At 46.0% G+C, this 14794-nt stretch overlaps 1 protein-coding gene and 1 pseudogene across 1 annotated transcript in view; both read left to right on the top strand.

Annotated features, from left to right (window-relative positions):
• Positions 1 to 855: 855 nt before the first annotated feature.
• The window catches only part of EIF2A (eukaryotic translation initiation factor 2A), a 76634-nt gene continuing 62695 nt past the window's right edge, over positions 856 to 14794 (top strand). The window contains exons 1-3 of the mRNA XM_088447710.1: positions 856 to 1003; positions 5425 to 5494; positions 7788 to 7862. Of these exons, the coding sequence (XP_088303836.1) occupies positions 889 to 1003; positions 5425 to 5494; positions 7788 to 7862 (260 nt within the window). The 5' untranslated portion in view covers positions 856 to 888. The remainder of the gene's footprint in view (positions 1004 to 5424; positions 5495 to 7787; positions 7863 to 14794) is intronic.
• Positions 10738 to 10854, top strand: LOC148505860 (5S ribosomal RNA; annotated as a pseudogene).

Genomic DNA, 14794 nt, shown 5'->3' with positions numbered 1-14794 from the left:
CCTTTGGAGGGCTGTCCCAAGGGTTCTGAGTGGTTTCCCCACCTTTGTACTCCAAAACAAAAATGTTGCACTTCTTTTCTCCTGCTATTCAGAGGCGAATCTTTTTAGCCTATTACATTGCATTGACTTTCCGCGTACGCAAAGAGCGGAAGGAATTGAATACGGAGATAAGTTTCCGACAGGCGAAAAGTCGCAATAGGCGATACTTTTCGCGGATCTCGGCTTTTCGCTTCTAATTGAATACAGCCCTTAGTTATCAAATTGTAAATACACTTTGAATCACTGACTAGGCTATTCAGCCTTCCTGATCACTAATGTAATACAGTTACTGGTATGTCAAGCTTGAAAACATTGTAAGGCTTTGACACAATTAAAATCACACCGATATTGACGACCCAGTTACATTATTACTATTTACTGATTTATAAACTGTACCATGAAGGTGCTACTGTGTCACAAATTATTACCCAATTATTATTGATTGATACGAATGACCACATTATGTAACACAAGAAGGTTGTGTACGGGCTGTTCTGCTTATTAATTATAAAATAATACTTAGTTTTGATCAGCTGAGATGTGACTGTCACTGTGAGCAGTAATGCTAAATTGTCATCCTCTCGTGATATAGCATTTATTACACTGCCATACACAGCGTCTCCCTGCTGCTGACTGATATAGTACAGATACAGCGCAGCATGTAGGCCGCCCTGACAGACAAGACAGACAGACAGACAGACAGGCACGCGCACAGCAGCTATTACACGTGTAACTAATATATGTTGCCACTGCTGGCGGTCAGTCAGCCAGTCTCCCACGGCGGAAGGATACCTGCCTCTGACAGTGACATCAGTAGCGGATGTGTCTGCGTGCCGCCTGCAGTAGGTGATGCGTCCACGCCACACAGCGCTACGTGTATCACACATTAGCTCCGCCTACGCTCTCACTACGTCATCATTGTCTTTCCTGCTCAAGATGGCGCCTCCCATGCTGCTTTTGGCAGGTCTGTGTGTTCTAAGGGAATGCCGGTTCCCTGTACGGCTGGCCCGGTGTCAGGGTGCACGGGAAGCTGTGCTGTTATGTGTGTTGTCTAAGGCTGTGTGTGATTAGCGGGCAGTTACGGTACAAGGTTATTGCTGCCTACTTTATCGCAGGGAAGTGTAGGTGGCGAGTATGACACGCTGGTGCCCAGTGTAGCAAGGTGTACTAAGGTGTACAGCGTTATACTTGTACGTGGCATTAATGTAATTGATCTGCACCCTGTCCCTACATGCTCAGCAGTCAGATCAGTTGCTCACTGCAGAAAGCAATGCCAGGTGTATAATTCAGATCCCACTCTGCCAGCGCTGTGTCTCACTCTCTACTATCCCCATTTGTAGGCTTGCCATAATATTCTTTTAATCCAGGACGCCTATGCCTTAAGGCCCCCATACATCAGCAATTGATTGCAGCAATCATGCAATTTGCAATCGATTGTGTATAAAAATCTTTCCCTTTTTCAATCGATTGTGGCATCTCTGCAATCTATTGAAAAAGGGATAGATTTTTATACACAATCGATTGCAAATTGCACGATTGCTGCAATCAATTGCTGATGTAAAACAGGTGAAATCCAGACTTCAATTTAGCCAGCCACAGAACCTGAGTAAATCTGGGTACACATTTAACGGTTTGCACCCAGCCGCCCTGTCGTGCGACGGGACGCGGAAGGGGTCCTGGCATTGACAAGTGCATACACACTTGCCGATGTCAGGGGCCATGCTGCATACATGCATTCAGCAGCATGGCCCTCGCTGATGTCGCCCATCGATCCTGCATGCAGGTCCGACGGGCGATGTCGCTGACAATGCGCGGGAGTGTGCATCGTCACCAACATTGAGTGTACACTAGACGATGTTGCCAACATATTGTATAGTGTGTACCGGCTATGGCCCATATTCAATTTGAAGCGAAAAGCCATTTTTGCATGTTTTTGGTGAAAACTTTTCACCGTTGATGTCATTTTCGCCTGTTTTGATCTTACTCCGTGTTCAATTTGAAAGACTTTCCGCCTAGACGGAAAGTCAATGCAATGTAATAGGCGAAAAAGTTTCGCCTATGAATACCAGGCGGAAAAAAGTGCAGAATTGGGGTTTTGGGGTGCAACATTGCGGGACCCCCGTGCAGCCTTCAGACAGTCCCCCAAAGGTAAACTGTGTAAAAAATGTTTTTTTAAAAAAACTTATGGACACCCCAAAAAATCACTGATTTTGGGGGTGAAAAAGAAAAAACTAGCGAACTTGACTCGGGGGGGGGGGGGGGGGGGGGGGGGTATGCGCCAGGTATTTTTATCATTGCAGGTGCTTGCGGAAGGTGAATTTTTCACGATTTTTTCAACTTAACTTTAGCAATCTTTAAATATGCTGACCCCCATTTTCTAGTACCCCAAATTTGCTTGGATAAGTTATTTTCAGCAAAAAACCTCCAGAATACTATTCTTCACCACTTATACAAAAACGCTACTTAGCAGCTATTGAGCCTGTTTAAAAATACCTTCAGCAAGCCAAATCGGGGGGTACCATAGCTAACCCCCATATAAGAGCATATTTTGGGGGGTGTCAGGCTGATTTCCCCAAATCTGACATGACTTTCCGCTTGTTTAAGTTTTGCCGGCTCCTATTTTCGCCTACCTTCAAATTGAATACGGCGATACGCTGGCACGCGCACGATAATTTTCCGCCAGCAAAGTACGCGAAAAGTCCGGGAGCCGAAAAAGTATCACGGCTCGGCTCAAATTGAATACGGGCCTAAAGATTTATTTGTCTGGTGGTAAGGAAAATTTTGTCCATTACAGTGTTTGGGAGCAAATTTCTGTTATTTGCTCCAATACATTACCAGATTTTCCATCCCACCAGACCGATAAAACTTTAGGTGTGTACGTAGCATAACTCATATGTGTGGCGGATTAAAGCATGCGGGCTGGCTGGTGGGTGTGCAGGCTGACAGGACGATGACACAGTGTGCGTGACCTATGATGTCACGCCGCCTCGTCTCCATAGGTCACAGCCCTGTGCCTGAGCTTCCTAAAAGAGCCCAGCGCTGCCTGGGCCCCACGGTTGAAGTGAAGGCGCTGTCACTCTGCGGCACACTTGACAACCTCACAGCAGTTGAAAAACTCTGTACTAGAGGGTTGAGGTCCCGGTGGGACCTCCCGTTGGTGTACGCTGGGCAGAACTTTGACCCGGGGGCTGTTCTGGACCTTCCACTGGATGGATTTGGATGAAAACTTCACAGAGGGATGGCAATTGGTCTGGGATGCCTAACTTAATAACTTTAGGATTTAAACCTGGGCAATGCCGGGTACTTTAGTTGTATATAAGGAGCACTGCGACCCGCTCCAGGGACAGTGGCAGGTGGGGAGTTTGATTGGGGCGGTACACTTACCAAACCTTAACGCAGGATTCCTAAGGCAAGCTCAGGGAGGACAGAAACCTCCCGTGGAGCAGAAGGGCTATCTCAGGCATATTTTATATAAGGAGCACTGCTACTGTGGGGCATATTGTATATAAGGAGCCACTGCCACTGTGGGGTCTAATGTGAATTAGGTGCACAGCTACTGTGGGGCATTTTGTATATAAGGAGCACTGCTACTGTGGGGCATAGGGTGCATTAGGGGCATTTTTGTGTGGTGAAATGTGAATTTTGGGCACTGTGTGGCAAAATGTGAATTGGAGGCATTATATTACAGTACATATGTAACATGAATCTGTATTTTTCAATGTATTTGATGTGGATCATGGTTTTATAGCAATTAACCAGTTTATCTATCTATATAAGATTTATATAATGCTTCTATAGTTTCTTTATTTTTTTTATTGGGGGGGGCGGATTTTTTCAACTTGCCCTGGGTGCCAAAACCCTAGTTATGTCTCTGTTTGTCATATTTTCTGAATGAAAGCTGGACATGGAATAACTACTTAATCAGCAATAGCAACACCCATATAATTTTTTTTAATAGAAAAGTCGCACACCCTCGGCGCTACTACCGGGAATTGCCATTTTTAATTGGATCCCGCTCTCTGGTGTATGCGTGTTCCATGAAACAAACTTGCATTCTTAAACTCGCACCTAATAGGATTGAGCCCAAAGTTTTTCAAAACTATTAAGCTACTAAAAAGGAGGCAGGGGCATGTATAGGTAAAAGACAATGTGGGTGGTCCAAAGAGCGCTGTCCCTCTCAAATCGTATCCTCTCTTATCCTTTCCTAGGCGATATATTGATCTCAAATAGAGTGGAAAAACAACATATTTATATGCTGATTAAATGATGCTTTAATGTATGGGTAGTTTCCATTCAAACTGGGAATATCCTCCTAGAAGCTCCACCAACGCGTTTCTGACTTTCAAGTCCTTCCTCAGGGTGTCTGAAAAGTATTTATTGTCTTTGTGACTAGGAGCAGAAGATACAAAGATACCTTTATGTGAAAGCATTTTTATCTATTTGTGGTGAGTGATTCCGTGGCTCATTGCTTATCATCAAAAAAGCATAATTTAATCAGCATATAAATATGTTGTTTTTCCACTGTATTTGAGATCAATATATCATCTAGGAATGGATAAGAGAGGACGCGATTTGAGAGGGACACCGCTCTTTGAACCACACACATTGTCTTTATCTGTTATATCTGAAGGAGTGGTGCTCCTGAGTGTGGACTGAGCTGCAGTCCTAGGGCGCAGGTGGTTTTTGAGATTGTCTGTTTTGTATTAGGGGCATGTATAGGGTTGTAGTCAAAATGTCAAATTTAACTATGTCGACATTGAACGTGTGAAATGAACGGCAGTTGAGGGTTAGTTGTTATGGTTAGCTATACTCACCGCCGGAAGCGCCGCTTTATTCTCTAGAAGTCCTCATCAGCTGACTGCTGGACTTGGAAGACGTCGCTGGACCCGCATTAGCAGGTAAGTCTCCGCTAGACCACCAGGGACGTTTTGTTAACATTCTAATCATGTTGACATTTCATCAGTGTCGTCATGATGAATGTTGACGTGGTCAATGTAGACATGCCGAACATGGCGATATTACAACTATGTTGACATTCTCATATCGACTTCATCAATGTCGACAAAATATTCCACACCAGAATGGATAGTGTTTACTGATTGTTACCATGGTTTGGGCTGGTGTGAGCTGTACAGCTCCTTGACCCCTTCTTTTGACTAATTTAGAGTTTTAGCTGCAATATATAATTAGATTCTATTTATATCGCAACTTGTGCTTTAGCACTTGCAGAAAATTCATAATGGATGTGAGTAAAGGCAGTGCCTAGATTAGTGGAAGAAAAAAGGGCGATCATCCTATACAGCCATATTTTTTTATGAGGTAAATGATTCAGATTCATGTGTTCAATTCTGCTTAACAGAAGTGCCATTCCTTTTTCATTTCTAGTCAGAGGATCTGATGGAATCCAGTTGATCCAGGGGCCTCCAAAGTTTGCAAAGTTTGATTCATTTCAAAGGTATATTATCGTATTAATAGCTAACGTATTTAAGTTGCTAAATGTGCTTCATTTTAAAATTTTTGATGTTTTGTTTTTATTCACAACATTTAGATCTTTAGTACTGAGCCTTAATTTAGTTGTTTTATTTATTTTAAACCTGTTCATTGCCCTAGTTTTAACTGCAATTTGTTCCATATTTTCATTTCAACATTTGTATTTTGAGTGCAGACATCTTAAGAGACATGTAACCTTAATAACCTTAACTCAGCAATTGATTGGGGATAAGCTACCAGCGGTAATTGGTTAGGGGATAAGCTGCCGGCGGCGATTGGTTAGGGGATAAGCTGCCGGCGGCGATTGGTTAGGGGATAAGCTGCCGGCGGCGATTGGTTAGGGGATAAACTGTTGGAGGCGATTGGTTGGGGATACACCGCTGGGAAGGGATCGTCTGCTGCGGCTCACATAGCGCGTCCTGCAGGACCCTCTTTGTTTAAAAAAACGGGTCCCCAGGTTCCTGTAGCTAATAAAAACACACTATATAGCGCGTATTTTGCAATCACGACTTATATATATACTGTAGTTGCATCCCATGTAAAAACAAAATCATGAACTCCCATGTCATATGCATTTTAAACTATTTCCCAGACATATGTGCCAATAAATTTAGCATTGTTTCAATATTTTACAAGACCTTATTTCAACAGGAAAAATCAGCTACAGATGTGTCCTCATACATCATTGCTGAAGTTGCGCAAAACAGCCCATCTTGGCAAATCAGTTCCCGGGCGTCTTTTTTGCTGAAAATGTGTCTTAGTCGCAATGCGATGCGACTAGGACGCACCAGAAGACTATGATGATTAATTTGATATGCAGCACTTGTATATCTGTGTGCAACTGAGTCTCTAAGTCAGGGCTGGCCAAGACGTCTATAGCGATCTACCAGTAGCTTGCGGAGCTCCAGCCGGTAGATCGCATTCAACTTGCTCCAGCAACTGGGGACGCTGATCTCTGAAGCGATCTGAGACTAAAGAAGCCCCTGATTACAGTGCGTGGGTGACGTCACCTGTATCATGGGTAGCCTGCGCACTACTGGATTCAGTCAGCAGCGTCTACTGGAATGAAAGCAGGAGCGCTGACAGTGTGGAGCGGTGCCCAGCTTGAAGAGAGGTAAGTACTGCACATGGGAGTGGGGCCTGTTCTACACTGGGAGGGAGCACCAGTACTGGCCACCCCTGCTCTAAATCTATATACGAAGTGCTACGATGCAGTGACTGCAGTGTTTTTTCCAAACCAAGTTTCATTGTGCTTCGTATACAGACTCAGTCGCACACAGATATACAAGTGTCGCATATAAAATTAGTGCAGTCTCCTGGTGCTTCCTAGTCTCACCACATTGCGACTTAGACTCACTTTTGGCAAAAGACGACCGTACTAGCAGAGTTTCACTGACTGCTCACTCGCATCATGCATCTCGCGTTGAGTGGCGTATTAAGGCTAGATGTATGAGGGCACATCTATAGGACCATAATGCCTATAGCACATAGTTTGCCATCCTTAAGTTTTTTTTTTTTTTTTTTCCCCATAGTGTTTCATAGTTGTACATGGAAAAAATATGTGGACACTATGAACATCACACCCCATATGTGCTTGTTGAGCATCTTATTCCAAAACCATGAGCCTTAATATGGAGTTGGTGTCAACTTTTGCTGCTATAACAACCTACACAAGAGGTTCCCAAAAGTGGTCCTCAAGGCACCCCAACAGTCAGGTTTTAGAAAGATCCATGATTGAGCACAGGAGGCTAAATCATATTTACTGAGGTGCTAATTAAGTCACCTGTGGTCAAGTATGGATATACTTAAAATCTGGACTGTTGGGGTGCCTTGAGGACAAAGTTTGGGAACCTTTGGCCTGCACTTTTCTGTGAAAGCTTTCCATTAGATTTTGGAACACGACTGCAGGCGTTCCCATTCTTTCAGCCACAAGAGCACTAGGGAGGCCGGCAATCATGTTGAGTGCCGTGGATCGTAACCAGCGTTCCATTTCATTCCAAATGGGTTTGATGTGGTTAAAGTAAGTGCTCTGTGTACGCCAGTCTAGGATTACCCACCAGTCTCTGCATTTCATTATTTTATGGACCTCACTTTGTGCACTGACTAGGGCATCGTTGTGCTGAATCCAAGAAAGAACGATGTGGCAACATTTTGGGAAAAGCCCTAAGTACACAATTCTCAGGAATGTTATTATTTAAACTACATTGTTTATTTTAAAATACATATGTGAAATTTTAATTTTTCTTTCATTTTCCCAGGGAATGTAGCAAAAATTGCAGAATATCCACTTTTAGCAAGGATGGGAAGCTGTTTGCATGGAGCAATGGAGAAGTGTAAGTCTTATTTCAATTCTGGGTCTATTTTCATACATTTACATTTTGATGTGACATTGATGGGATTCTTGTAGTATCTTTCTGCAGTACCTGCTGAGAAGTGTAACCAGGATATATAGCTTGCATTTTTTATATGTAAATATTGCTGTAGGGCAGAGATTCTCAACTCCAGTCCTCAAGTAGTCCCAACAGGTCATGTTTTGTGGATGTCTGTAGTCATGCACAGGTGAGTTCATCTATTTTACTGGGTCAGTAATTATCCCATCGTTATACAATCGGGAAGCCGGCTGCCTTAATACCAGCAGCCAGCTTCCCGACTGTCATATCCCGGCGAGGGTGAAATGCCGGGCGTCTAGATGTAGGCGCCTGACATTTCTTCTTTGGGGTTCATGGGGTCCACAGCCATTACGTTGGGGTATGAATCCCGGTCACCAAACAGTTAACACAAACGAGCTCTCTGCTCCCAGGATGCACTGGGGTTCCTCCTCATATACCCCACCCCCTGCCTCAGGTAGCCAGTTCTTCCTGTTTGGTGTGTTCACCACAGAGACAGTGGGACTGCAGACGAGTTAAAAAAAAAAAAGAGTTTTACTCTCTATCTCAGTTGGTGGTCTGAGCTGTCCTGGAAGCAGCCTCGCGCCTGATTGGAGGCGCACCGGCCACGCGCTGTAACTACCTCCTCCGGCGCCACACTGCTAGCCTTGGCAGGTCCATGGCAGGGGATTCGGCAGGGGCTCTCAGGCCCTGGACCGCAACCGGATCAAGAGGATGGCAGCAGGTAAGCAGGTGGTTGCGGCGGCCGCTGACGCCGGGACCACGTGGCGGTCCGGCCCCCGGCGGTGAGACTGGCCGGAGGCGTGCTGCAGTCAGGAGGCATACGGCTTGTCTCCTAGCCTAGACCGCCGCTATATGATGTTCCTGACCAGCCGGGGCTTGTGGCGGCGGCCAGGTCAGTTTACCGGGCAGGTCCAAGCAGCATAGGGGAGGTACGAGTGAGGTAGGAGTGTTTATGCATGACATGTTATTGTTGTTTTTATGGTTACTGTTTCTTATGTAAAAAGAACTGAGACTCCTGTAAAATATCACTGTCTTTTCCCTTAAACCCTTCCTATGGGTTAAGCTGCAGTCTGGAGGCATACAGCTTGTTTCCTACACTAGACCGCCGGGTTAAAGGGTCCAAGCAGCATAGGGGAGGTGCGCTTCCCCGCCGGCCCCTCCCCCAATCCACACGCTAGTTCAGTCCTCTGGCGCAGTGATGGTGGGTTGCCACTCCCAGCCTCCATAGGGCAGCCAGAGTGTATGTCAGTTGCTCTCTGAATGCTGCTCCTTCAGGACGCTGGGCAGTCTCCCTGTATACCTTTCCTACTGCTGGTTCAGGTGTTTACAGGGCTCTATCCTACCTAAGCATAGGCTGATTGTGGTAGTGAGACCTTATATGCATATGACTCGCAGAGTGTTTATGCATGACATGTGATTGTTGTTTTATGGATATTGTTTCTTATGTAAAAAGAACTGAGACTCCTGTAAACTATCACTGTCTTTTCCCTTAATCCTTTCCTACGGGTGTGTGGGTAGTTAGGGTGAAACAAAATCACGTGTGTACTCAGAACTTGTCATTATTATGTCTGAGTCTGAAGGACAGGTGGCTAAGGTCCCTATGCTGGGGGGGGGTTTCCCCACAGGAGTTCATACAATCTGAATTATGTGGTTACTGTGTTAAGTAGACAATCCTCCCAGCTTCTGGAGAGGAACTCCCTTGGGTTTCCTTTTCCCAGATTATGGACCAAAATACCTTGCTTGGTGGCCAGGTTGAACAGGCTCAAATATCCTACTAAGCTGGTGTGCTTTTTGATTAAGAGCCTATGGAAAATGCGTTAAGTTTGCTGAGTTATGCTGCCTTTGTTTCTGAAAGACTATGTGTGAAGTTGAGCACATTACATTGGCCCCAGGTGTAGGCTACATGGGCTAAATTGTAATTCACATATACTGGTAGGGCTGGGTTGCCCATCCCCCCCTCTCTCCTAATTAGGAAGACTCAGCTGAGTTGAGTACTGATTGGGGGGGGGGGGGGGGAGAGTTGGCTGTCCCTGAGTATGCCTTGTTCCCTGGAAAGTGCATAACATTGGAATCTTACCAACTTTTGTTGCTTGGATTCAGTACCGATTGATGCGAATCTACAGGTAGATCTTGCAAAACTGGTCAGTTAGGCATGGATGTGCTACTGTTCAAAGTTTTACTTTCTTTAAACCCCTAAACTGCGGTTAGAGAGTGCTTCACATGTATGTTTCTGTAAACCAACGCTTGTTGTGGGTTACTTGCAAATGTTCTCAGGATCCTGGGTGCCTCTCTGTGGATGGCCAGGTTATACAGAGCTTGATGTCCTACTTAGCCTTGTCGGCTGTTAGTAGTTGACAAAAAATTTGTTGCATGTATGTATATATGCCTCCACTGCGGTGATCAGGTCATACAGAGCTCTAGGTCCTACCTGGTGTTTTGGTAGTTGGCCAGAGAGCTTAGTGTGTACGAACAGTGGATATGTGTGTGTGTGTATGTATGTATGTATTTGTGTCTATATATATATATATATATATATTTATTTATGTATCCATGTGCATTACATGTGACTTATGAAATCTGCTGCATTGTCAGCATAAGTCTATCACTGCTGTTTCTTCTTGTGTAACCTGCTACAAAGATACGTGGGTACGTTGGATGTAAAATGTTGGTCACATTAATACTAGACATGGATAAACCTTGTATATCCAATGAAAAGGTAGGACAGATGGCTGGATCCCCCTGAGCTGGTGTCATGTGTGGCCTGTAGCAGCAGCCCCCTATGGTTATGCCCTCTATTTCCATCATGAATGGACATTTGACCTACAGCCATACCACTGGACATGCCCAATCTCATCTGATTTTGGAAGCTATGCCGTGTTGGTCCTGGTTAGTACTTTGTTGGGAGACCACCTGGGAATACCAGGTGCTGTAGGCAGTGGTTGAGGCAGTGCATCATCTTTAGTAGCCGTTCAACAATTTCTACAGGCTGCTAGGTTTTGCAGCCAAAGACCAGATGGCGTCTGCCCCTCACGCGGGCCAGGCCACAGAGAGGGGCGATGGGGGTGTCCTCACTGGACTTAATATAAATGGGTTGTGGTGGTCACTGTTCTAAAGAGTCACCACAGTAGTCAAATCTACCAGATCATAGCGCAGGTTGTGGACAGGTTGGCAACTCCTGCACCAACCATGATATTAAGGTATCTTCAGCAGCTGCAACCTACCATGTTTAGGCTTCCTAGGCATCTGTCCTGGAGGGACATGTGTGCTCACTCGGGTCAAAAGGTGACTTCGTCCTTAGCAGCTTTCCAGCAATTATGGCAAGCAGCTAGGCTAGTACAGGCGAAAGAATCAGAAGGCGGTCGGTCTCATGTTCCGTCCAGCCCTCAGATTCTGGTACATCTTCTGGTGTTTAAGGGGACACACGGGTCTCCTTAGGGGGACACATGGGTCTCCTCCCAAGAGTTACTCTCAAGAGAGGAAGACCGTCTTCCAACAGTACGTCTCCTCCCTGATCAGAGGGGTCAAAGCTATGCTTGTGGAGCCGGTATAAGGAGAGGCTCCAGTGTTCTAATGCCAGAAAGTTGTGAAAGCCTCCCAAATCTGACTACAGCCAGAGCATACTGGACATGCCCAAGATTGTCTGATCTTAATAGCTAGGCAGCATTGAGCCCAGTTAGTACTGGGATGGGAGACCACCTGAGATACCAAGGGATGTAGGGAACATAGTATGGAGTTTCTGAGAAAATGTGGCCCTAGGGGGTTAGGTTTTCTCGAGTATGTTCTTTTCGTCAGACTGGAGGGTCTCTGATCTAGCAGCACTTTCTTCCCGCTTCCCAGTTTTAATAAGTCATCGGGAGACAGCGGTACTTCATAGTAGGGCGGAATACCTTCCAAGAGTGGTATTCTGGTTCTATATGAATCAAGAGTTTGTGGTCCAAGCTTTCAGACTACAAGCCTCTCGGTAGGTGAGGCTTCCTTGGATGTTGGCCGTGCGCTTCATAATTATGTGGATCTTGCCAACAGCATGAGGAAGTAGGTTTCCTTTTTGTACTGTATGACAGTCATAAGGCTGGCCAGCCGATAAGCGGACGCTGGTCAGATGGATTCATATGACGATTTCTCGGGTATACACACAGACTACAAACAAAAAGTATGGTGGTCGCTCACATCAACTTAATGACATTGCACAGGTGCTCGTAAAGGGTGGGGTTTACACTGAGCTACAGAAAAAAAAAAGTGGATTTTCCCTCCAGCACACTGCAGCAAAAACAAAAATACTTGAATCCTACATGATAATAGAAATTCAGAGGTATTGGTTTACATACATTTGCAAATATATGAATAAGCGCTGGGCCAAAGGTCAAGGCTCCTCTATACCAGCGTCCCTAACATTATGGGGTTCACGTCTGAGACGCAGGGAACCCCAAAAGAATCCAGCCAAGGACCATCCCCAGGGCATCACACGAATAATGGAAAAAAGGGTGAAAGTGAAGTGTAAAGTATAGTTGTGTAAAGATAAATCAATAAGTGTTAATGGTAAGGGGTTAAAATGACATAAATAATAGACAAACAAATAGAAAGGTGATAAAAAACACCTTTGTCAATTTTTATGCCTTTGACAATTTGCCTCTCAGGATGCCTCCTTCGGGCATAGGGTTCTCCTCTCTTCCGAGAGTCAGGAGCGTCCCCGCCCGTAGGTTTAGTGCTTTGGGATATCCCCAGCGTAATGGCTGTGGACCTCGAAGAAGAAAATAAGCGTTATGGTATAACATACCTTTGTTAACTCTTTTTCTTCGAGGTTCATGGGGACCACAGGACACCCACCCAGACGCACCTGTAGTTCTGGGGGAGGTTTCCTTAGTTGTCTTCTCTTGAGAGTCTGGATTCATGAGTATTGGTTTCTTCTTTCTTACCCTTTGTTTGTCTCCGCCTGCTTGAGCTTGGTAACGAACTTGCTACCTGAGGCAGGGGGTGGGGTATATGAGTAGGAACCCCAGTGCATCCTGGGAGCAGAGAGCTCGTTTGTGTTAACTGTTTGGTGACCGGGATTCATACCCCAACGTAATGGCTGTGGAACCCATGGACCTCGAAGAAAAAGAGTTAACAAAGGTATGTTATTATTTTCCCCGACGCCGGGAGACCGGCGCCCGGCATCCCGATCGAAGGGAAGCCGGGCGCCCCAAGCTGCCGGTGGCGGGGCTGGGAATGGTGTGTGGGGAGGGTTAGGTTTAGGGCACCCGGGGGGGTCTTGGGGTTAGGCTAGGGGGAGGGAGGGTTAGGATTAGGCACCCCCCCGAGGGTCTTAGGTTTAGGCAGCGGGGAAGGGGGGGGGGTTAGGGTTAGGCACTTGGGGGGGAGGTTAGGGTTAGGCACCCCTAAGGAGGGTTAGGGGGTTAGGTTAGTCAGTAACTTACCTATCGACGATCGGGATTTCCAGCGCTGTCGGGCTTCCGCTGCCGGGAACTCTGCTTTGGTCGGCCAGGCGCTGCCGGGAATCGAACCGCTGGCGGTATTTCATACCGATTCCATCCCATCGGCTTCCACAGACAAATCCTCGAAACATCACCTGTTGGGAAAGCGTGAGGGTTCAGGTTGGGAACCACTTATGTTGTATGAGAGGGGATGTTCTGATCATGTTCAATTGATATTGTAACTTATGTCATTACTAGTCTTTTTGTGCAAAAAAGAAGGAACACACAGCACAATCTAGTTTTTAGCTAAAAAGTTTTCAGCAAAAAACTGCTCATCACATGAATTTGCACTTATCGCTCAATCCTATTAGCAGCGACTTTTCACGCGTACGAATTCTCCATACCATTTGCCGCAAAAAGTTTTCACCACCTCTTGAGTAGATGAAAGTTGTACAAAACCCCTATTTCTTCTTCAGGGTCCATAGGGTCCACAGGAACTACCTTGGGGTATGTAGTTTGAGTAATCCCTTGCACCAAACAGCTACAGCTTTGAAGTTCCCAGCATGCATAGGGCCTCCTCCCTATATACCGCGACCCCAGCCACAGGCATTAGGTTATTTTGTTTGGTGCTCGACAAGTGTCCAGATGCACCTTTCATAACAGTGGGACTGCCTAGGCAGTCCTAGGCTTTTTTATTTTGTTGATTTACCTAAATTTTATACATACTGGGTTGATAGTACTAACCTCGCTTGCGTGGAAGAGTCCAAGGAGACGCATGTACTATGACTCCTGCTACCTCCGCTGATGTCAAAACGCCAGGCTCTGGGGATTTTGGCGGGTCTCAGTGAAGCTTAGTTAGTAGCGATGCTGGGGTCCGGACTACAATCCGATCCAAGGAGATGGCAAGGTAACGCTGCAGTCCTCGCTTCCGATGTAGGAGACGCATCAGAGGCTGTTGCGGGTGAAGGGCTCGTCAGAGTGCTTCACTAAGGCGGCCGGGACCTTATCGTCTGACGCTGGGGATGGGTAGAAGACTCACTAGTAAGCATCTACTACTTTGAGGTCAGCGTACCCGGTCGTCAAAATAGCAGTTTAGGGGAGATAGTCTCTCCCCCGGCTGCTCCTCTCCCAACCCAGACGCAGCTCCCTGTGTAGGTTCCCGCGTCTGGTTTGTTCTTTATGACCACCTCGTGTACTGAGAATCTCATAGTTCATTCAGCGGTGCTGAATGCTGTTGGCTCTCAAGTTATGGGTCAGTCTCCCTGTATGCCTCTCCCTTGGGTCAGGTATACAGTGCTTTATATCCCACCAAGCCCCCGGGGGTTTGGTCAGTTGATTCAGAGTCCATTTGCATTTGCGAGGCATATGTATATAATTTTTTCCACCTGTTGAACACTGCAGGGGGCGGCATGTTGTTTAACAAGGCACATTCTGCCCTTTTGAAATCGAGCAGGGCACAGCGCC

This window comes from Taudactylus pleione, unplaced genomic scaffold (genome assembly GCF_031769625.1).
Source record: "Taudactylus pleione unplaced genomic scaffold, aTauple2 ptg000436l, whole genome shotgun sequence".
NCBI lineage: Eukaryota > Metazoa > Chordata > Amphibia > Anura > Myobatrachidae > Taudactylus > Taudactylus pleione.
The sequence above is the reverse complement of the archived record's forward strand: the minus strand, read 5'-3'. Positions and strand labels throughout refer to the sequence as shown.